The sequence below is a fragment of the Amblyomma maculatum genome, chromosome 3 (genome assembly GCF_055883805.1).
Source record: "Amblyomma maculatum isolate TAMU_Amacu chromosome 3, ASM5588380v1, whole genome shotgun sequence".
In the NCBI taxonomy this organism is placed as follows: Eukaryota; Metazoa; Arthropoda; class Arachnida; order Ixodida; family Ixodidae; genus Amblyomma; species Amblyomma maculatum.
In genome coordinates, this window is record NC_139346.1 from 173,521,683 (window position 1) to 173,544,434 (window position 22,752).

General features: G+C 45.2%; 1 protein-coding gene across 2 annotated transcripts in view; it reads right to left on the bottom strand.

The window, feature by feature from the left end:
- Positions 1–22,752, bottom strand: part of LOC146196971 (cationic amino acid transporter 4-like) — a 115,239-nt gene that overhangs the window by 80,472 nt on the left and 12,015 nt on the right. Inside the window, exon 1 of one of the 2 annotated variants that reach the window (XM_084598684.1) lies at positions 16,571–16,745. The exons of the other annotated variant lie outside the window; for it this stretch is intronic. Coding sequence (XP_084454810.1) covers positions 16,571–16,678 — 108 coding nt within the window. The 5' untranslated portion in view covers positions 16,679–16,745. Of the gene's footprint in view, positions 1–16,570; positions 16,746–22,752 lie in introns of those variants that run through there. 2 annotated transcript variants of the gene reach the window in all.

Genomic DNA, 22,752 nt, shown 5'->3' on the forward strand with positions numbered 1-22,752 from the left:
AAAGAAACAGAAAAGCAATTCAAAAACGTTTTGCATGTGTAAAACGCATGCAGGCCGAACACACTTGGCAGAATCTTAAGTACAACAGCGCAGTCGAAAAAAAAGTCAAATAAAAATTGTAGGGAAAAACGACCTTTTTAAATTTGTGAGCACCTTCTGCGTCCTTCCCTTCCGTAAACAAAAAGCTTCGCCCTCTCCCTTCCCTTCGACGTTCATGACCCACAGATTCGGCGTGCCGGAATGCTCTCTCTTTTTTTACAACCTCTAGTCTAGACATTAGCCGCACGCACGTACAAACACAAAGGCATCACGTGTTTACGGCTCTATCTCCCCAAATTTCTAGCCCCACGCGCCATCTTTTACAACATCTCACGAACACTAGCTAAGACTAAGCCGTTTCTTCGGCAGTCAGCCACAAACAATCTCCCCCTGTCTGGCCTTATCACCTCTGACGCATCAACTCGGCCCCATCTCAGGGTCATAACAATAACAACGACCGTCACGCTTCCCGCCGGCAGTCATGCATCGACAACAAACAGAAAAAGCGCGCACCAGTTCTTTGCAAGGCGAAAGGACCGAAGAAAAAAACGAGAAAAAGCCAGATAGAAACAAGCCACAGAAAGCGAAGCCGCTGGGGCGTTATAGAAAGCAGAGAGCCGATGTTTTTCACCTTGATAAGATAACGGCCGATGTTAGCGTGGAGATAAGGTAGAAAATCGCAATGAAGTATCTTACTTAAAGGGCAACTCCGGTGGTTTTTTCATCATTTTGTGTTTTTAATTGAATTACATTCCTCGGCACGTCCTGACTCCAACACAAAAAACCGTGTTCCAAAATTCCAATTAGAAGTATTTTTAAAAAAGAAAAACAGCAAATCGAAACCGAAACTGATTTCACGGCCAGAAACGACGTCACATTTGACGAAATGGTGACGTCACACTCAGTATTAGAAAAACCCTCGTACGTGCGTTGGATGGTGAAAATAAAGTATGGAAATCATGCCGCACTGCGTAAAATGTCTGAGGTAGTTCAATATAAACCTCACAATTTCATAATCACGCGGGAAGTAGACATTAACGCCTGTATACTGTTTGTGACGTCAGAAACTCAGTGTTGCCCGCAGAAATGCTCTCAACTTAAGCCATGAAAACGGCATATTTTAAAGCCGTATTGCGCGTGAACGGATTATCGTACGGCACTCAAATTTTGTAGAATGCGTCAGGACGGAGAGAAGAACCTGTGGTTAAAGTTTCACTACAATATTCGAATGTCAAAAAACCCCCGGAGTTGTCCTTTAAGGCCCATACAGAGAGATGCGATGAGGAGTTTGTATTGAGCTGCGTCATGACTCATATACACCTCTTTTTAACCCGAAAGCGGAAACTGGTAATAGAAAAAATAGTCTTTAATTAAAATAGCTTGAAAGCATACGACCGATAAAAAAAAAATATGATGATTCGGACGGTCCTGAAACACGTGCAAGTTTAATGCGATTTATTTGTTCAGCAGGCGTCCAAGACAAAGCGTCCCATGCTACTTTCGCTGGGGCCGAACAACGAAAGACTTGTTTGTTTCGATACTAACGGCTTAATCAAGCATACTTGTCAGAAATGTCACCCTTGGTAAAGAAATTTGCTTCAAATTGCTGTTTTGTGTATTAAGTATGTATTGGGAGAATAACGGCTGTTCATGAAGAGAAATGGCTCAAGTACATATCGTCAACAGCTACCACGTCGTTGCTTAGTGTGTACATTATGTACACATGCTTGGTCAATGCACGATGCATTCTAAGACCGTAGCTGTATTCTTCCAACTGCTACTCTCAAGGCTACTCCTTTCCGCGATTGACCTTGGCCCGCCGGAGCAGGAGTGCGAGCGCTCCTGTCCAAGCCACGTACCGCCTTCCTCATCCGTAGCACTACCCCAGGCCACCGAGTGATTGTCCCCATTGTGGACAAGCAGGCTTTCCGATGTGATAACGCGTGACTAAGCGGGGGGGGGGGGGGGGGGGGGGTAACTTAGCAACTGCTTCACAGGCGCTTGGTCTCTCAGTCTTGCCATGGATGATGTTGATACCGGTCATACTTCGTCAACACTTCGGCGCAGTCGTCAGGCTGAGTCTAATCAAACAACCGATATAACTCGTCAAGAAACAACAGCGAAGAGAAAGCGTGATTGACTCGAGGCAGAGAGCGACGGAGAATGAACAAGTCGAGTAAGGAGGAAATACCGGTATGATCGTCTATATACTTAACAGACCTCACCCATCGATAACCAGGTTCAATCGGGATAAACCTCAGAATTATTTTTAACATCATTTATGAAACATAAGGGGTTTCTATGGCTTCCCTCAAGAAACATTTATCTCTGCTGAAGTTATTGGTCGCACCGCCCGCATTAAGCTTGTCCCTGGCGAGTGATTGAATGAGTGGTTGACTGATTCGTTGACTGATTGGTTGACTATTGGTTGATTGATGGTTAGACTCCTTGACTGGCTATTTGTTGACAGACTGGTTGTTCTGTTGACGGATTGATTGATTTCAAAAGCTGCACCATGTCTTTGTATGTTAAAGAACTGCAGGCTACGGAGATTAGTTGAGTCCTACCCTATGGTGCCTCCTATAACGTATACTTGCCTCTCAGGAAAACAACATATACTGCTGAGACAGTAAGCAGCTTAAACACAACAAAATTAATTTGCTTTTAAACGTGTGCGCTACAGTAAAGCAGAGCAATGCAATGAAATTGCGTTTCTATTTCTACATCCCAACCCAGCCAACGCAGCGAACACCGCATGGCAGGCGATTTTTAAAACGGACTCAATATATTAACTCAGGTTCAGGGCCGGCCAAGCGCGGAAGCCTCAGTTCACAGGCAGGCACTCAGTCCTCTGGCTACCTTCCAACTAAGCTTGCGACATGTGGAAGGCGTCTCTTTCTTTCCTACACCAAGACAGGAAGAACAAAAGAAAAGAGGAACGCGCCAGCAGAAGCCATGCACTACCGCCTGGAGAACCATGGGAGGTCGAATGGTGGGTGTCCCGTCGAGTGAGACAAGCTGCAGGTCTCAGATATGTTGGTGGAAAATACCGTGTTAACGTTAACTTAGGCAGCTTCCTTAGTGTTTTCTTCGCTTTTTTTCTCTTTCTTTAAACGGCTTCTGCATGAGAGGCTCCCTCGTTAACTTATGTCAGCATCATATCATGACCGAATACTTCAGTGTTAAACTGCCGATGGCAATGCTGAGGTATTGCGGGTTTTGAAAGGACATATGTAACGACAAGCGAGCGTTGGGACCAGGGACTGACATTTGAAGTAACAAGTGGGGAAATGTGGGACAAATGGTAACACGTTTCAAAAACAGGAACATGTGGGACAGACGGAATTATTAAAGACAAATGGTCTGCTCTGCGCTGTAGCGTCAGAAATGAATTACTAATATTACCAAACTGCTATCCTAACTAATTTTTTCCTGGTCGGTGCTCGCCAAAACACGAGTAGCGCTTGCACTAGTTTACACCAAGGAAGCCGACTGAGACGGAGTCTTTTCCTATAATAAATGTGAATGATGTGACTACAGCCATTGTTCCATATGTTAACATCAGATTATTCGCTGACGATTGTCTCATCTTTAAAATGATACGTGCAGTGACGATCAAGCTCAATTAAGCAGTATATAAATCATGGCCAGGCCTAATTAATGAGAATTCATTTGGTCTATGACTCTAAAAACTAAAAAAAAAAAAGCAATACTGTCCTTCTACGCGTTACGAACAGTAAACAACCAATCAATTTCCATATTGCATCGACAGATTATAAATTATGGAAGCATCTGGAATTATATATACTTAAGCGTAGTTATTACAAACACCCTCTCGCAGTCTCGGCTTCGTTTTCGCCTCAGCATCCCGTAACTATGGCTTCCTACGTCATAAAATAAAGCGAGCACTCCCAGATTTAAAACTTCTGATACACAGAATATATACTTTGCTGAATTCAATACGCGGCAATAGTATGAAATTAACATTTTCTAAAGGATAAAGATAAGCTGGAAATGGTTCAGAGGCGGGCAGTGCGATTTATTTTTGACAAGTTTAGGTCTGCTCATTCCCCCATAGCAAGTTACGACAAAAAAAAAAAAAAAGCATTCCTACCTTAGGATCATAAAGAACTACATAGCACGCCTAATATTTATTTTCACAATTCACAAAAAGTCTCTTACATTTAACGCACAAACATACATCTAACATTACCTGTGACGCGTGTCTCGACACCGTCAGGCTCACAATCTGCCCACTTTCCGCGCACGAACTCAAGTTATTTAAAAATTCGTCCTTCCCTCGTGGAAGGATGCATTCAGTGGAACGACTTGTCCTCAGATATTTTCTGTACTGACAATTTTAAGCAGGCGCTGTATATCTATTTTGTACAGTAATTTTCCTTGTTTGTTCTTCTTGATGCTATCTTTTAGTCTGTGCAAATGTATGTGCAGGTAATTTGTGTTCCGATTGTATCAAGGTCACTTTTTCAGTGTAGAAATGGTTCTTATTCCTTTTTTTGCTGTGCGATGGCAGTGCACGCTAAAGAACCCCAGGTGGTCGAAATTTCCGGAGTCCTCCACTACGGCGTCTCTCATAACCTGAGTCGCTTTGGGACGTCAAAACTCCATAAACCAAACCAAATCTTTGTGTCTTGATTGTTTCAAGGTCACATTTTCAGTGCAGAAATTGTTTTTCTTCCTTTTTTTCCACTTAAGCACAACATATGCACCCACTGTCAGGAACAGCGTACAGCAGACCTAAAGCATCTTATATGGCAATGCGCATCGTTTTCACGAGGAAGAAACAAAATTACATATATCCCACACGGTGACATTCTCACCCTAAATGATCAGATTCTACCAAGCACCGCGATACAAAATTCCATTGCCACCAATGGCAGTGAGAGCGGCCTGCTTCGGGTAGTGTAGATAGGTCGACTTACAGCGCGATCTTCAGCATGACAAGCAACGAGAAACCTCTTGAAGAACCGTGCAGAAGAAGCTACAATCCCATCCCTCCTAACACCCTAATTAACCAATAAAGGCTTCATTGACTCATTCATTCATTCTTTCGTACCTTATGTCTAGTACAAGAGCGTGTAACTCGATGTTAGAAGAAATATGCCAACGTGCTTGGTCACATTGGGTGTGTACAAAATAAATAAATAAATAAAAGCGCATGTCCATAAAGGGGCCCTAGAACGTTGCTTACTCAATTGCAAGAAATTCGAGTCAAGTGTTCGAGTCAAATTTAAAAGCTTTGCATGAAGCTTATAATTTTTCATTCTTTTTAAAACGTGCTCCTGGCGACAGCTCACTACCGATTAGAGGCATCGTCACGCAAAAAACCTCCCCGATTACGTCCTCGGGGCTTGCTGGGTGCGTCCATTTATTGGTGTGACGTCATCGTGACTTGCCGTCTCCACCGTTTCCTGCGCGCGAGTGTGCGTTGAGTTGTCGGGAAGAAGAGGAAAATTATATACGATCGCTATGATAGGTACTAATAAAACTAGCCTTTTCTTTTTTTTTTTTTTGCGCTGCGGCGAGAACTTATCGGATGCCTATTGCTCGTACGCTTTCTCTAGATTTAGTAAATAGCTTTTCATGGGCCCGGTAAGTTCGTGATAGCACGGTATGAAGAAGAAAGGAACGTCGAAAAGGGAAAGCTGGCAGAGGGGAGCGTAGAGCGCAGCGGTATAATTCAAACAGCAAAATTGAAGGCGGCACGTGCTTTGTTAAGGAAGTGTGTTTCGACCTTCAAAATACCTCCTTTGTCATCACCGCTGCTGTCGACGATCCGTCACAGCACTCGCTAACCCGCTAAGTTCTTTGTAACCCCCTCCCTCCTCGCACCACGCATAAAGGGGCTACCCCCTTTATTTTATGCTTTCCTTTTGAACAGCGTGTACTGCAAAAGAGCAAGTGACGCTGTTGCTTGCGAAAGCATCGCTTCTCAAACAATAGAAACCAGGCGCTAAAAGGCCTGCGGAGAGAGATTTCAAAACAGCAGATGCGAGAACTACCGCACCGGGTTTCACAGCAGATTTAATAGCAGGAAAACGAAGAATGTATACTGCGACATGGTTACAGTATTTTATTTTACTTTTTCTAATGCACAGCATTTGGCGAAGGAAATACAGGCCACTGATTTTGCTTGCGGGCCATGTAGCGTGGCTCCGTTTGCAGGGCCAACTCGCTATATGTTCACACGACATGCTGTACCCTTACTTCTGGAGAGTTAAGAAGGGCTATGGGGATCCCACCAGAGGTTGTGCAGCATTCACGTGGCTTGCACAATTATAACAAATGTTATTGCAAATTACGAGCGCTGCGACGGAGAACAACAACGAGAGAGTAATGACAAGGACAGGCGCTACTATCAACTGAAAGTTTATTCGAAGAACACAGATTAAATACTCGCAGAAGACAACCAAAGGCACATGCGCTTCACAGATTTTTCCTAGGTATCCAGATATAAAATCTCACAATCTTGGATGCTTACAGATGGTGTGCTCACGCACGTGTCACTGTTCTTATGGATGTGATATGACTGACAATTCTCCAGTCATTTGATCTTTGTGCGAGTATTTAATCTGTGTTCTTCGAATAAACTTTCAGTTGATAGTAGCGCCTGTCCTTGTCATTACTCTCTCGTTGTTGTTCTCCGTCGCAGCGCTCGTAATTTGCAATCATGTAGCAACTAGCTCAACTTTCCGTATTACTGCAACAAATGTTATGCTACCTAAAGCCTAATTTACAAGGTTCTGTGTCAAGAAACGCAACATATGTAGAAGCAACGCTATGATAGCACCATAAGGGGGATATCATGGCTTTTAGTATTTATTTTGCATGCATGTTATCAGTCTCAAATTAACAGCGCAGAATGAAGACATGAACTTAAGGATTCAAAAGCGCTTACATTCAACGCTCGGCGCTATTAGCTTAGAGCAGAGAACGAATAGCACCAACAAGCATAATCTGATGTTTTGGCTGTTGCCCATGGGCACCATTCGATTTTCATTCAGAGCAGCCCCCGACTACTTGCTGAACCGAGCACCAGACAGAATTTTCGCCTGGCATCCGGGAAGCTCCACCCGCTACTTTATAGCTACCGGAAAAGTGGAGAGCCATGCTGGCGGCCATATTGAGTTAAGCTCCGTGCGCATTCTTAGTATACGTTTCGTTTTCCTGCAGACTATACCACGCTGTAAACCTTGGCACGAGCTCTGCAGCTGGTCCCTAGGCAACTGTAAAACATTTAAATATTGCATATTTATTTTTTTATACTGAAATTCCCTACACGGACGCGCTCAGAGCCGTGAGCGCTGACTGCCCCACCGTCAGGCACTACTAGTAGGGACTGCGTTTCATTCTGCACCGGCTCGCCTACTCTGCCGATGTGCAGGTACGAGGAGGAATGTGCTCGTGCTGTCGAGCAGTTCACCTGTATCGCGATTTTATCAACGCGCATGCTTGAAAGCGTCGCGAGCGAACCGCTATTGTGCTGTAGCAGCTATCACCTGTTGTAAATGCATTTTTCAAACCCTTTCGTCTGGTTTCTATGTGGCCTGAACGCACCGAGGTGGGTTATCTCGACCTTGGGCTAACTTCTTCGCGAGCGGTAACAATGGGCGAACCCCGTCAAGCTGAGTTCTGTTAAACACTTTGCATTCGAGCATTTCTACCTGCGTTCGCGAAAATCACCTATTGACTGTCGCCTCTGTTGTTTATCTTGCGCGGATGCGACCATGACGCTGTTTCCTGTCAGAGCGGAAGCCGGGACCTGTCAGCAAGAAGTCCCAGAGTGGAAAATTGAATATACAATTTTTACTCCACTTTCACAGATTTGTGACTGTCCTAGAAGATGGCCTTTCGCAGTGTTCTCGGATGAACAATCTAAAACTGTTCCGCGGCCATTATGGCCGTAATAGTTCTATTACGTGGACCAATAGGAGGGCTGTTCGATAACGTCCCCTTTTGTTCAGGTGATCCGAAGGATTTGGCCCAAGGTCAAATAAAAAAAAAAAGGAAGTTAATGTACAAACAGGGGCGACTGCAGACATGCTGCACAGTTCAGATGCCTGAGGGAAGACGGCAGTTATTTCTGAGGCAATATGCAGCGTCCCCGAAGCTGTCACATTGCCTATAGCTAATAACTAGAAACAAAAGTGCTCCCCGTTCAATACATCGTTTGGGCGCTTAAGATCAAACGCATATCGGGCTGCACCTGCTGGCCAATGGCTCTACACACAGATTTTCACATGCTTCAACACACCTTTCTGCATATACATAGCAAGGCGTGTAAAGACCAACCCGCGCGTGCGCCCTACCGGAACGCGGTTCACGGTGAGTGGTATAGCAACTATGCTAAACGTCTCTTAAAATATCGCGTAGAGTGATAACAATATAGGGTAGTGCAGCCGAACCACAAAGTAGCGTAGTCTAGAAAATCGCTGCATTTGCCGTACGTCTTGCATAGTGAAAACTTAGGTGTCATATTCTGCTGGTCAGGGACTCTGCGCACGAGTTGGCTCTGCCAAGGCTGTGAAAATGCCACAACGTTTTCAAGTATTCTGTCTCCGTTGATCTGTAAACGATAATATTCATTCACAAGCAGATGATATACATCCCTCGTATGATGCCTTATACACATTTGTAGCTATAAATCTCCTCTTGCCTCCTTCTGCTTCTACGCTTTCTAAATTATCCCAGGTTTTAGCAAAGCTTTTAGTGTAGATGTCGCGCTGAATGCAAGCTATTCGATAAGAAATTATGTTTTCATAATATCTTTTACGATTTGTATGCCAGGTGTATAAGCTTTATTGCATATACAGGAACATTATGTCAGGTAAAGAACCAACGCTGCTGGCTCGTGGTAGGTCTAACAGCTTAAGCGCGCTGTGCTGCCACAACCTACACCCACACCTAAAATACGTTGGTTCGAATCCCACTCAGACCAAAACCTTGTGTGATGATGTCATAGATATGGCGGTGATGATGTCCCTGCCTCCAGTTGACCTGGTGGTCCCTTGTGCATGACGTACATATGGTGGCGCGCCACTATGACCACCATAGTGCACACACCTTGGTCACCACCTCAGCTTACATGAGGGTGGTCGCATGGTTTCAATGACGTAACACTATACTGCAATGCTACGGCAAATGCGCACATACTCGGCCACCATCTTGAAGCCAGGACGGACACGAAATGCTCGAACGTAAGTAGGAAAAGCTAACGCTCTTAAAATCAGGCAGCGCGCGTTACACATGTCTTCGTAATACGCAAGAATGTGCCCGTTTTCAAATCTACAATTATTTGCCTTTCATGAAATTTTGTTCAATAAATCATTATTATAGACTTCGCGGAAAGAAGGCATTTTGACAGAATTGCCTATTTGGTTGGGTTTTGATAATTTGGAATTATTTCTGATACGCTTTTTCTGTCAATCAAAAAACCTACAGCTTGCTAAAATATCTCAAATACCGACCTGCAACAAACTGCGAAATGTCGGATAGAACTTTTACAATTGATATATTCAGTGACCACAAAGTACTGCCCAGAGCAACCCGTCAATGAGTATTAAAAACGCTTTGTTACCCCGTGGCATTCATTCGTTTTGTTTGCGAATTACGCATGTTCCTTTATATGATTTGGTTTGGTTTGCGGGGTTTAACGTCCTAAAGCGACTCAGGCTGTGAAAGACGCCGTAGTGGAGGACTCCGGAAATTTCTACCACCTGGGATTCTTTAACGTGCACTGACATCGTACAGCACACGGACGCCTTCCTTTTCGCCTCTTTCGAAAAGCGGCCGCCGAGGCCGGGATTCGATCCCGCTTTCTTGGGAACAGTAGTCGAGCGCCGTAACCACTGCGCCACCCCGGCGGGGCATATTCCTTTATATGTACTGAAGGTTCAACTGACCGAATTCATTTCTAGAGGTACATGTAAGACACATTCAAAGAAATTGATTGCACCAGTTATTCTTTATCAAATTTATTGGCATCTCATTTGAAATACTGCATATCGCACGCCTGCCTTTTTCATGCCCGCTCATTTGATTTATAACTGTCCGCTGATAAACAGCTCACCTGGATAGGATCAATGTTCAAGGTAATATATGTAAAAATCGCAAGTACCGATGTTTGTGCAAGCACGATCGGTATGTATGGTCCCATGCCGAGTGCGAAGCACACCCCATACCACGTAAGGAGCCCGTTAGTACTAGTATAAGTTATCAATTTTTTCAAGGCGAACTTTTAGGAGGGAAGGTGGAGGGCATGAAGAGGAAGGGAGCTTTTGCGGAATATATTACTTGGGTACAAAATCCTTCAGAGTCAGTTTCACATATCCGTATATCCATATATATCTACCCCCTGTGTCAACAACAGTATTGCCCTTCATTGCTTGAACCACAAGGCCTTCCTTGCTGGAACGCAATATCAGCACTATTAAATGTTTATTTCTGGCTTTAAAAGTTGACGCCGTGAGATATGCGGTGAAGCTGAATTTTAAAATTACTCTTTCCTTTTGTTCTGGAGGTTTCCTCCCCAGGAAAGAACTTATTTGGTGATTCCCCTCGTTCTCTTGAAACTGCAACTTTCTATTTCCGGTTCCTCTTTCCTTCGTTACAAACGTCCGAGGGTGTGCCCTGAAACCAGTGTGCGAGTTTCCGTTCGAGAACACTAACCGGCACGCTATTGATCCGAGCAAAGTTTTGTTTGCTTTCTTGTGAAGCAGCTCTGATACGCCAACAGCTGCACCGCAACACGTTACCGAGGCGATGGAAAGTCCCGCGTTATGACGTCGCAGTCTCGCATTGAATCAGTAAAAAAAGACAGGTTTCATTGTAGATAAATGTGTGTCTCGTTAGCTAGGTAAAAAAAGAAAAAAAAAACCTGCGTAACACTCATTTCACACGATATTCGAATTTAAGAAAAGTTACCTCTTTTCTCCGTAACTATATTGTCGGAACAGAGATTTCCTTGACGCCCACAAAGTGCACACAAAAATATTTTTCTCTAATTCTCATTCGCAGCCCATCAAAGCTTCAAGCAACATTAAATGTTATAATCGTTCCTTTCACACTTTCTTGCAACATCATTGAAGCCTTCAATCTAGTGTCGTTAGAGAGCTAGGGTAATCCATCATTTGCGCGAGTCTGCATGTGTTAAAAACCTTCACCGCCGTAGGTGCGCGCCATTTTTACTGAGACAACAACAATATCGCCTTCTGAAGAAGCTTCCGCACGGATACGAGCAATGAAGCGGCGTGGAAACTTTCACACGAAGCCCTTCGTAAGAGCGCCGCTGGTCTCTCCGCGCAACCACGTGTGCGTGACGCTCTTCTGTTATAGTAAATGTAATCAAGGCTGAATGATTCCGCAGTAGGCATTTCTTCCGCGAATGCAGGTCAACATGTAACTCTCAAAGCAAGATAGGGTCGATAGCCAATCTGCCTTCAGCCACGAAAGTCTCACCTTCACTTCCCACTTCGGAGGTCAACAGATGCTGCCGAACGAAGAGGCGTCCGTGTGCTGTGCGATGTCAGCGCACGTTAAAGATCCCCAGGTGGTCGAAATTACTCCGTAGCCTTCCACTACGGCTCATCTCTAGTTCCACTTTCACTCCCACCTTCATCCCCATTACGGCGCGGTTGAGGTGTCCACAGAAAACAAGCGAGACAGTTACTGCGCCTTTCCCTTCCTATAAATCAATCAATCAAATCAAGTAAAGGCAAGAACCGCGTTCTGGATAGGAGTGATTGCCCTCATTCTGTCAACCGAATTCCGAGATCTCGCGGGGGCGTCTCTGAAAGCGGTGGCAGCTAGAACCATAACATGCGGCTTATGGCAAGTGGCAATTCCACACCTGCGGCAGCCATAACGAAGGGCCAATGATTTCGAAAGAGCGATACCATCCTTATCTATACGACATTTCGCACACCGCTGCCCCATGCGACAGGGCCATAAAGCCCGCCCCATCTGCACTCATAAAAAACATAAAACGAACGAAAATAAATGTGAATAAAAGAAAGAAACACCTTTGCGCACACCGTCAGCCCCAGCCGCTAGACAGTAATGCTGCGTTTCCGGAAAGGGGTGCGTACCTCTCTTCCTTTTGACCGATTTTCCCCGCTCCCATAACACTTGTTGCAGCTGTCCAACTTTCGCACTGCCGACACCCTTTAAGCGACGTAACTTCCACCTTCGGAAATTTTCCGTTGTCCCTTTTCTGTACTCCAAAGTGCCTCCACAAGATCGTCTCTTAAATAGATGCTAAATTTCGACTGTGGATCACGAATCCTTCTACTCGAACACAAGCCCCATTGTCTCTGTTGCTTCATATTTGTTTGTCTTATTGCATTCCTTTGTTCCAAGGCCAGTCAGTAATGCATCTCACTCCGTTGTATACGCAGTTGCTCCTCCGTTGCTGACACCGCCCTGTACAGCCTTTTCCATTCGAGACGGTAGTCATGAGACGATCTTGATGAACGACGGGCAGCGGAAGCCTAGAGATTGCGCGTTACGGGCGCAGATGCGGAAGAGTACAAACACCCGTGCCGCTGCTGCGCGTCGTTCATATTGGGTGCTTCTTCATAGAGGCTCGCCGACGCCTTTGTCGACCTTGAGAGGCTGACACGAAGGGGCAAATATAAACACGGAGTTGAGTAACACGATGCAATCACTTAATTGTCCCGAGACGAGGGCTGCGGCGAACGCAAGTGGCACGACGTATACAACGGAGACTAAAGCGTCACGGTCACTCTACTCCTGTCTACAGTTGTGAACACGGCCTGACTTTTGAGTTACTCACGAGAGCTGCTGTGTCAAAGGCGTGCCATCCGTTATTCGGTACGCACTATTGTGTACAGGGTGTAGTAACCATGGATTTAAGTCGGTTGTGGCAGAAAAACCGCCAAGGTCATGATAGTGGCGGCAGACGTAAGAAGTATAGAGGGATATGATTAGCTATTAAGTAATTAAAGGTTTAGTAATCAGCGTATTATATCGCATTCGAGCATGAAATTCGATAAGGCGGGGATGCTTTCGATTTGTGCACCCACACAAGCAAGTATGCAGCTGTTTCTGAAGTACTGCTCAGCTGTATGTACAGGGTCATCCACTTCTAGCTGTAACGCGGTCAGAGCTTTCAAAGCAACATTGCGTCCTATGTAGGCGCATATCAAAGCAAAACGATACACGTACAGAGGGACCCGTAGGTGGGGCTTTGCATTACCTCACTCTTAGTTTTATTTCGCGGCTGGGTCGGGTGCAATGGCACTTTGAAAGAGGTGATCTTGTTATAGCTAGAGCCTAGAAGTGGACGAGCCTGTACTACCTAGCTTAAACGATCAAAAACTTCTTTCAGGGATCACAGTTGCCCGTTTACAGTACAGCCCCATCTGCAGCGCCATCCGCGACTACGATAGGTCCAGGCGTGAAAAGGTTCGTAAAGTCGGTTTCTATTGCTATGCGTCCCACCCTAAGGTTATGGCATTTATCTCTAGCTGCAGAGGGCACTGGTTAGGTTAAGAGCTTTAAGCTGGGAACCTACTGATTTATTTTCTTTAGCTGTTATCTTGGTGACGTTTTTGTGCGCATATTTCCTTTTTGTGAGACGATAACGTTGAGCTTATTCACGGGCATTACAGCTAGTTTAGTCATTGTAATATACATGGTTGCTGAAGTGAGCAGGTGAGTCTTCACATTAGGCGGGCGGCACTCTCACTCCAAGAGGTCATGCGCCCTGGGAGTTCAACGCACCCTGTCCGCAAGCATAAGTCCACAGTCATCAGCGCAGGGCCACGTAGCCAAGTGGTGGTTCATTTACCGCCATTTAAGTTATATTCGGTATGAACGATGCGGGTAATAGACGATGACGTGCATCGGTCAGTATTTGCAAATATACTTCCCTGTTAAAAGCGTAAAGTTTACATCGACACTTGCCTATAGTTCCTATAGTCTTAACACAAATACCAGTCATGGATACCAATTTTTACTCACTGATTAAAGCTACACTGTAGGCTCTGAGGCATGGATTGATCTCGCACCTTTGAAATGACAGAGAAATTCGACCTCACTGTGTTTTGGAAATTCGCCACCGTTCGTGCCTCCGTGGAAAGGCGGCCATAGCAGAGCCAAGAGCGTAACTTGTGACCTTGAATGCAGCAGCAAAATTTCTTGGTCACAGAGCCAAGGTGGTGTTTATCTAATCGGTGTAGATAAAGCAGCAAGCTGAAAGGGGCCACGAGACGCAGTACGCAGCCGGCGACAGTGTTTGCCCCCCTTCCACAGCTGTGACGCAGCAGACTGTTTGCTTCAAGCAAACTACGTGTAGTAATTTATCAGCAAATTTATCTCTCGATTTCTTCGACGGAAAACAAACACACCACCAATGCTGCAGAGAGGAGGTTTTTGTCCAGCCTAACTCCGTCAGTCAGCGCGTCTACATGCAAACGGAACATCCGGAGTCCGCAGACGGGATTCTCTTATCTATTCGTTAACAGTGGCTATCTCTGGAGATGGCACTGAAACAGCCAAATGGCAGCATGATTACGTGGCGCAGCGCCCGTTAGTTGAAAGCAAAAACGCGATCCAGCCCGCACGACACTCCTATGTGTGATAAGGATGGGATAAGAAACTAACATGTCACGATAAAAGCGGAAGCCATGCCACTAACTGGACTACCAAGATAAAGTTTGCGGAGTCGATAACGTGCACCTGAGGTAAAGGATTGAGACAATAAGGCGCACGTGGATTTTCAATGAGTAGAGTGGTCGATCAATGGCATCAAGCAGCAGAAAAAAAAAAAAAAGAAACGTGATACTTCGAATTACAATAAGAACAAGAAAGGACGGTTTTTCTACATTTTTGGAAATTAGGTAAATAAAATAAAATTAAGTAAAGAACAGACATGGAGGACCGAACCGGGTAGATTCCTTTTCTGCGTCATTAAACAGTCTCAAAGTGCGGCAGCTCCGCCCATAATTTCTTCGTATGACTCTCCGGAGATGACCCTTTGGCAGCAGCAATTCAGTTAGACAGGTGGCACAGATAAAAGTACTGTCCAAGACTTAAATATTCACATGCTCATCTAGAACTGCCAGCAGAGTACTGCCGCTAAGGTACTGCAGCTTAATCGTCACTAAAGTATCGTCTGGTTATATTAGGTATAGTTTCAGCTCAAAAAAATAAAAAAATACCTCTCCAATTTTAATAAAACCGCGTACGAATCGAAGCTGAAAAAAATGTCTACCAAATGATAAGAAGCTTTCAGAGACAAGATCAGGCTGATAACTTGCAACTCTGCACAAATCCACGATCCACACAGAGCACTCAGCGCCTATCAAACGAGAGGCGAGGCAAGATCTGCGCCACAACGGCTGATAACAACCCTTGCTGTCGTCTCGATACCCGTGGAAACATGTTAACAGGTGTCGGTAATACATGTGGTAAACACCATGCGTGCTCTGTCGCAGAGTGAATGTTTCTCCCGAAGCCTTTCTTCATGAAAATCGCAGCCTTTTAAATGTAAAGCCCATCTCGGTTGCACTCCAACCACTTAAGTCAAGAACCTCTCTTTGAATTTACCCGAACTAGCGCACAAAGTAGCCGTCACATCAGAAAATTATCGGTCCATTTTGGCCAAAACGAATGTCATAAGCTGCAAATCGCGCAGGACTCTGCTAGTCCAGTCACAACTAATGCACTGATATTTATTGCACAACCCTGGGGACTCCGTAACAGGGGTAGCGAGGGGGCGATCGCTCCGCTAACCGCACAACCTAACATTGTTCAAACATACCATAAGCCTTATTACGCTCATACATGAGTGGGTTAACTAATGGGAGAATTATATACAAAGCATGTAAAACATGCAAGGAAAGTAAAATATGCGGACTGCAACACTACGAGATACAGGTTCAGTTTTGTCTCACCTAAAACACTGATAACGAGAATCACATAGGGCATTAACAAGTATATCTCTGATGCGCATTGACAAGTATATATCTCTGATGCGCATTAACAAGTACAACTCTGAGCGCTTCAAGATAACAAAACTAGATTACAAATAATTTTTTCTCACTCTTAATAAAAGTATTTATACATAAAGCGAATTCGAAGTCTTGCCCCGCGTATCTCTCTCAAAAGAAATAAAAATAAAAAAGTGCCCGAGTTTGAAAAGAACGCCAACAAGACCGGCCTGGAACAATTGCAGCATTATCCTAAATCGGAACCTCGTGCTTGATACGCCAACTTCCAATCTTCACAACAGTATGACAGCATGCGACCTACATGTTGGCATTGGACATTAGTTTCAGAGTCGGAGCACCCTATTGATTGCGCGAGAAGGAAGCTAACTGTGCTCGAGATGTTCTCCTATATTACCATGGTCACGTGACATTTGCTTTGATATTCACTTTCTTACGAAAACAAAAAACAAAATCAATGAAAACACCTGAATGAGACGTAATAAAAACAGCATCTACAAGCGCTATAAACAGCCAATTTAGCGCCACGTTAAACTCACATCTTGGCGTTGTTCACGGCCCTTGTCTTTGAGGAGTGATCCATTGAGAAGTGCCTCGGTGACATCGGCGTCTGCAGAGCAGAGCACGTTCTTCTCAGCGGCATTCATAGCTTGGCGGTGCGCAAGTTTTCGAAGACAAGTGAAGAAAAATGGAAACTGGGAGGAGCTCCACCACCACTCTAACGGGGCGCCGGGGATCACTGGACGCCCTTATATACGGCCCTTTGGTACAACTCGGGGCCATTAAACGATCAGCGGCGCTGATAACGTTGCCCCGCGCTTACGATTGCCATGTCAGCGGCGGACCAACGCCGCTTGACTCCGTGGCTTCCTGACTGCGTTGAAGACCTGTCCCCTCAGGAAGCCCCCTCTCCCCTCCACTCAGAAAGAGAGGTGCGCGTCTTCGAACACAGCGAGCATGGATGTTTTTTGTTCTTCGTTTTCATCCTAAAGTGAACCAGACTGATTGTATATCAAACAGAATTGTTGCTAACAATGCTCTTAAGGTATTAACGCATTTGTAGTGAGTCCACTTCTGCCCATGTGTTTTCTCCGAAGGTGCGACGGGCGCAGCGCAGGAAAAGGACCATTGCCCTCCGTCAACTCACTATTCTGAGTCGCTTGCATTACTCACTAAGCGGCCGAATGAAACGGCGTGTTATTTTCTAGTCTCCTCATCACACTCATATTAAACCTCTAGACAGGTGCGCTTACTCCGTCGGCGATGCAATATCAGGATAAGATTCGGTTTGGTTTACGGTTTTGGGTTATCGAGTTTAACGTCCCATAGCGACTTATGAGAGGCGCCATAGTGGAAGGCTCCGGAAATTTCGACCACCTGGGGTTCTTTTACTTGCACTGACATCGCACAGCCCACCGGCGCCTTGCTTTTCGCCCCCATTGACAAGCATCCACGGCGGCCGGGATTCGATCCCTCATTCTTGGGCACAGCCGTCGAGCTCCCTAGTTACTGCACTATCACGGCGGGGCCAGGATAGAATTTGTGGACAATATACCAACATTTTGTCTCTTGTTGCCACTAATGAATTTTAAAGTTTGCTGTGAATACGTTTTCAGTACATCGTTTGACCTGCGTACTGCAGTACTGGGCGGCGGCAAAGGTCGCTTGTCCTTTTCGCTGTCACTGGTCACGTGAGGAAAGACAAGAGAAGAGAAAAGGCCGGCAACTAGCCCCAGGGTTGCGAAAGCCTTGGTTTTGCTCGTGATTTCTCGACGCAGTCGGCCTGACTCTCAGAGGTGCGTAGTGTGTGTGCTCCTTCGACATCTGCCGATACGCACAAAGCAAAAAGAAACAAACAGCGGCAAGTTAGGATGTTGCCTTTCTATCACCTCTTGAAGATACGGTACCGTCTCGCAACATTTCCAGCGTCTAGGGCGTTATCTGTTGGTGGCTGAATAAAAAGCACGTGATGTCTCATCTAATCAATATTACGGAATGTTTACATTCGGCTCCGCCGCAGGAGTGACCGTTGAGACTTGGTCATTTATAGAAGACTACGCGCCATCCACACTTCCCAGACGCGGAGCTCCGGACAACAGAAGCCGGTAATCGTGGCACACTACCGATTGCCCTATCCATCGCTTCTATCACGGCGAGAGGGTTCGGGCAATCTGCCAAGTACACACTATTATCACACCTCCTTCTTTCACAATCTCCTCACAAACCGCTGACACTTTCAATTCTAGCTTAGGAATGAAGTTGATTAGTTTGTAGAAGAACACAGTTTTAAAAAATTGCATTCTTTATCGATGGTTGAAGTTTTTTTTTTAGCAAATATAACACAACCAGTTGCATGTATTGCATGGCGTCACGTTAAGCACAGAACGCAAAAGACGTCACCCCTGAGGGCTTTTACTTCAGTGACCGTTCGTATAAATCAACGCGCAGCGGTTGTCTCGTCGGAGGGCCGCCTCTGCACATAAATACTGCCGCGGCCAGGATCAGCGACAGGGAGGTCTAAACACTTCGCGGCGTCTACGCCTCAAATGTTAAAAGAATTTAACGCCCACGCAGTTTTAATTTCTTTTGTTAATCAGCAAGCAAACCAGCTGAGACTAGAGGCAGCTTGGTTATGCCGTTGTCAATAGCACCAATCCAAGGGCAAAGCCCTCATATGGTCCTCGATGGCTCTACGTAAGCTGTCGGCGAACAGCTGGCTGTGAGCACAGCGTTAAACTTGCTTTTCTTTTTTTTTTCCCATCAGGCTCCCTTTTGATGCCCGCTCCGCTATTCCCATCTTAACATCCTCTTTAAGGAAAAGTACACGTGCCCTCATTGTCCCGTGTACTTTCCCCTCCCTCATAACTTAACGAGATTGGAGGAGGTTTCCCTTAGAAGGCTAAGAGCTGGGGCGGCCCTTACCCGATCGGTAACATGCCTATGGGAATCTGAAGAAGACATCGGAAGCACCACATGCCCGAAGTATAGCTGTGCATGGGCTCGGGCTGGCCAGAAAGCCCGTACCCGGCCCGGCACGCGGGCTGGGCTCGAGCCGGTCGGAAGCCCTTTCGCTCAGGCTCGGGCCGGGCACGGGCCGAGGTATATTTTTCTCGGGCGGGCCGGCCAGACCTGACACCATGATCAACGAACAAAAGCAACATTTGAGAAATCGCGAATACGGCCGTTGTACGATAAGCGTCTAGAATGCACAGCATTTTCCAGCGTCGTACCCACGCGAGAGCTTCCCAAGAATGAGCACTGAACTTGGGAGCTGCACTTCACCATGTAATACTCTTTTGAAGCAACGAGTCCCAAAAATGTATTGGCTAATTTGACTGTAGCAAAGCTTTCTGTGCCTGCGTTTTAGCTTCGTCAGAAAAAGAAAGGAAAACTTCGGGTGAAATGCAAAGCATGCCTGTCCTAATATGTATTGACTGTATATGAAGGGTTGTATAGCGCAGCCTTCATACACGCATTACTATGTAGAAGGGTAGATTCTCTTTGAAATGTGAACACCAAAGGAGACTGTTAACATGAAGTGGAAAACGTAGTACACAAGGGAAAGGGAGACGTGAGGTTCATGGTATTTTATTAGAGAAGTGCTGGGGAAAGAGGCGGTCGTTCATGGTGTCCGAAATTTTCTGACCACCAATGGTGCGTGGTGCTGACAGTATCAGAATCAGTTTATCGAATAAGCAATGACTGTTTACAAATATTTGATAAATGCAGAAAGAGATCCCAAAAGGCTGCACAGGGTAGCTCCTGAGTAGCCTTTATGTCGCTGATTATGGGAGGAAAGAAAAGTATCCAACCTAAACCAAAACTACCGAACACAGATTGTTGGAATATGAAAAGATGAAAAAATTAAGCAAGAAGCCCGGTGCACGTAGAGAGAGAGAGAGAGAGAGTAAGCCGAGTGGTGTAAGTAAGCTACCAGAAGAAGTAAATAGAAATTGAACATCTGGTTTCCCTGGAAAGATTAGGCTAAACAGAAAAGATGAAATTAGCAAGTAGTACTAGACGGAGGACAGCAAAGCAAGCAGACTCGTAGAATGGTCTTCTACGACTGCTGTTGTCAGGAAAATGAGGTTTCGAATCACACTTGTTATCTCAAATCAGCAAATGCGTTCCTGCATTAGTACTGTTGGTCGTTACTGCTGACAGGAGTGCAGGACTTTATCGCGAGTGAGAACAGTTGTGTTCGCTGGTTCGTAACGCAGACAAGACCTAAACAAACGACTTGGGGTCGACACACACAGAAAGCGCAATGCGCGTCTCAGTACGCCTCGATATTTATCGCTCTGTACAGAAACAGGATAAGCAATCATTCGAGCTGAGAAATACCTGACATTTATGCGTGGGGGAACTTTGTTAACGATCTGGGGACTAAGACGTCTTATCTCCTTTCCGCCTGTTTGTGTCTTGCTGTACATATTTGCTGCTCGTTTTCGCTCAAGGTTTCTAACCTGACGGTGCCCTGAGAACAGATCCATTGTGTTCCAGCAAATTTTTTGTGCGTTTAGCAAGCATCAACTGAGCTTTTTACCTGTCTGTGTACATTAAATGTACCATGTTGTAATAATAATGAAACGTTGTTAGAAAGTTATGGCTTTGGGTTTCATTTGGGATAAACGTATATGAGCGAAGGTGGACTCTTTCCATTGTTCTCCCGCGCGGCAAAGCCGCTTCGAAAACCAGTTTGGGCCCGATTTGCTCAATTCCGGAAGCAGCGCTTATCAGCGAAGTGGGATAACGTTAAGGGCCCAGGCGCAAAACGAGATTATTCGCTTTCCCCAAGAGAGCAACAGACTTACGCAATGGAAATGCCTACGTACTGTATTACTTAGTGTACAGCCTTCATGTGCTAGATATTCATCAAAGGTGAATTCTCGCTAAAACTATGTTTTACTGCATCGTATGCAGCCATAAAAATGTATAGTATGTTTTGAAAACATGTATATTTGTGCGCACATAACTTGTCCCTGTCCTGCAAAATCCTCCAGAGGAGGCGAGCAGTATGTTGTAAGTAAATGACTAGATAAACGAATAGCACATTGTATTTTCTGTGGCCCGAGCTGTCAAATAAAAAAAAAGAAAAAAAAAAGAAAGAAAGAAAAGGTTGCTGAGACGGCCTGCCTAAATTTAGAGACGCGAAAAAGTCTTCATTCCCTATGCTCCCAAAAGTGCTTAATGATTTCTTTCGCCTCTGTATTCATGTTATGCGTATACGTACTGCTGGATTTAGTGTACTGCAGTTTATGTTCAGTATTTATTCTAATATTTAGTATTTTTTTCTTCGCGGCTGTTCGATTCTACCAACACTTTCCATTCTATGGACCGCTAAATTGTGATGCCACGAAATCTTTCCGCTTCTATATTGTCCTGCTTTGCTACTGTCGCCTTGTTGAGGGGGCTATCGCCTTCGTCGAGCTGCTGACTTTGGGAAGACTTTTGCCCACAGCCTTTTCCATCGTCTCCATCATCTTCATGGAAATAAAAAAAATAGTGTTATATTTACTTTACTTTCATTGTCATTTAGAGGCTTGCCGGCTTGTCTTATGTTGGTTATTACTCTATCGGGAGCGCATGTTCCCAAACCAGCATTAGCGCAACAATTGACTTTGTGTGTACATACATAAGTTAGAGTAGACAATGAAAAGAAGAAAAAAAAATTGCCAACTCGCAGCGGCGTGCATTTGTTAGTTTGAGCTGTGTAAAATAAATTGCCCTACCCGTACCGCCCTGCGACGCACCGGCGTACATGTAGCATATTGGAGTCCATAGACTCCTCCCACACCACGGATGTATAGCGGGTTCAGTGAGACCGCTTTCCAGAACTCCACTAGTACACTTTGGATAGTTTGTTGTTCTTAAAATTTGAGCACTGCTGTGGCTCACCTCGATCCCGCTACGGCAACAGAAGCACTGCAGTGAAGCTATCAATAAGACACGGAATAAAATCGTGCTGATAAGTTCACGTGTTACTGCGGGCAATTAAAAACAAAGTATTGTAAAACAGCCAGCCGTAAAAATTAATCTATGTAAAGTCGCGAGTAAAAATATTAGCACAAGTGACTAGCGACCACAGCTGTGATATCTCGCACCGCGGTGCTTAGCAGACCTGCCTATCGTCCCGTTACCACTTTTGGAGCGCAAGGGGTGGAGGAGGGAGGGAGATGGCAGGAAGTAACCTTTATCAATCATGCAACCGCTCGAGTGAGCATCGAAGTCCGGCGTCTTACTTGACTGTGAATGTGATATTAATTTTTGGTTCGGTCGTCATGAGAAGCCATGGCTTCTTTTATGTTACTTCTATGTAATCAAACAAATTTCGTTGAACTGCGACAGTTCTCTGATATACTGAAAAACGATAAATATGCAGCGGTACTCTCGTTATCAGCCGTCAACCGCAGCGCCATGCGTTGTCATTCCGGTGATCCTGTGATCCTTCACGTGAGCTATATATTTTCACTCGCAATTGAACAGTACATTGATTGTACACGGGAAATTCTGGTATATATAACACGCCTCCAAAGCCCCGAAGGTTTGCGGCACTATCCTACGAGGTTAGTGAACCCACGCTGAGCGTACATGTCTCAGGTCTTTCGGTGTTTACGCTGTCCAAATATTCTTTACAGGTTAATGGCAGAGATTTGGGGTTTTCATGCCCGCTTAGCCACCCTGGCGCTGCAAATACCAAGGACAGAGAGAGAGAGAGAAG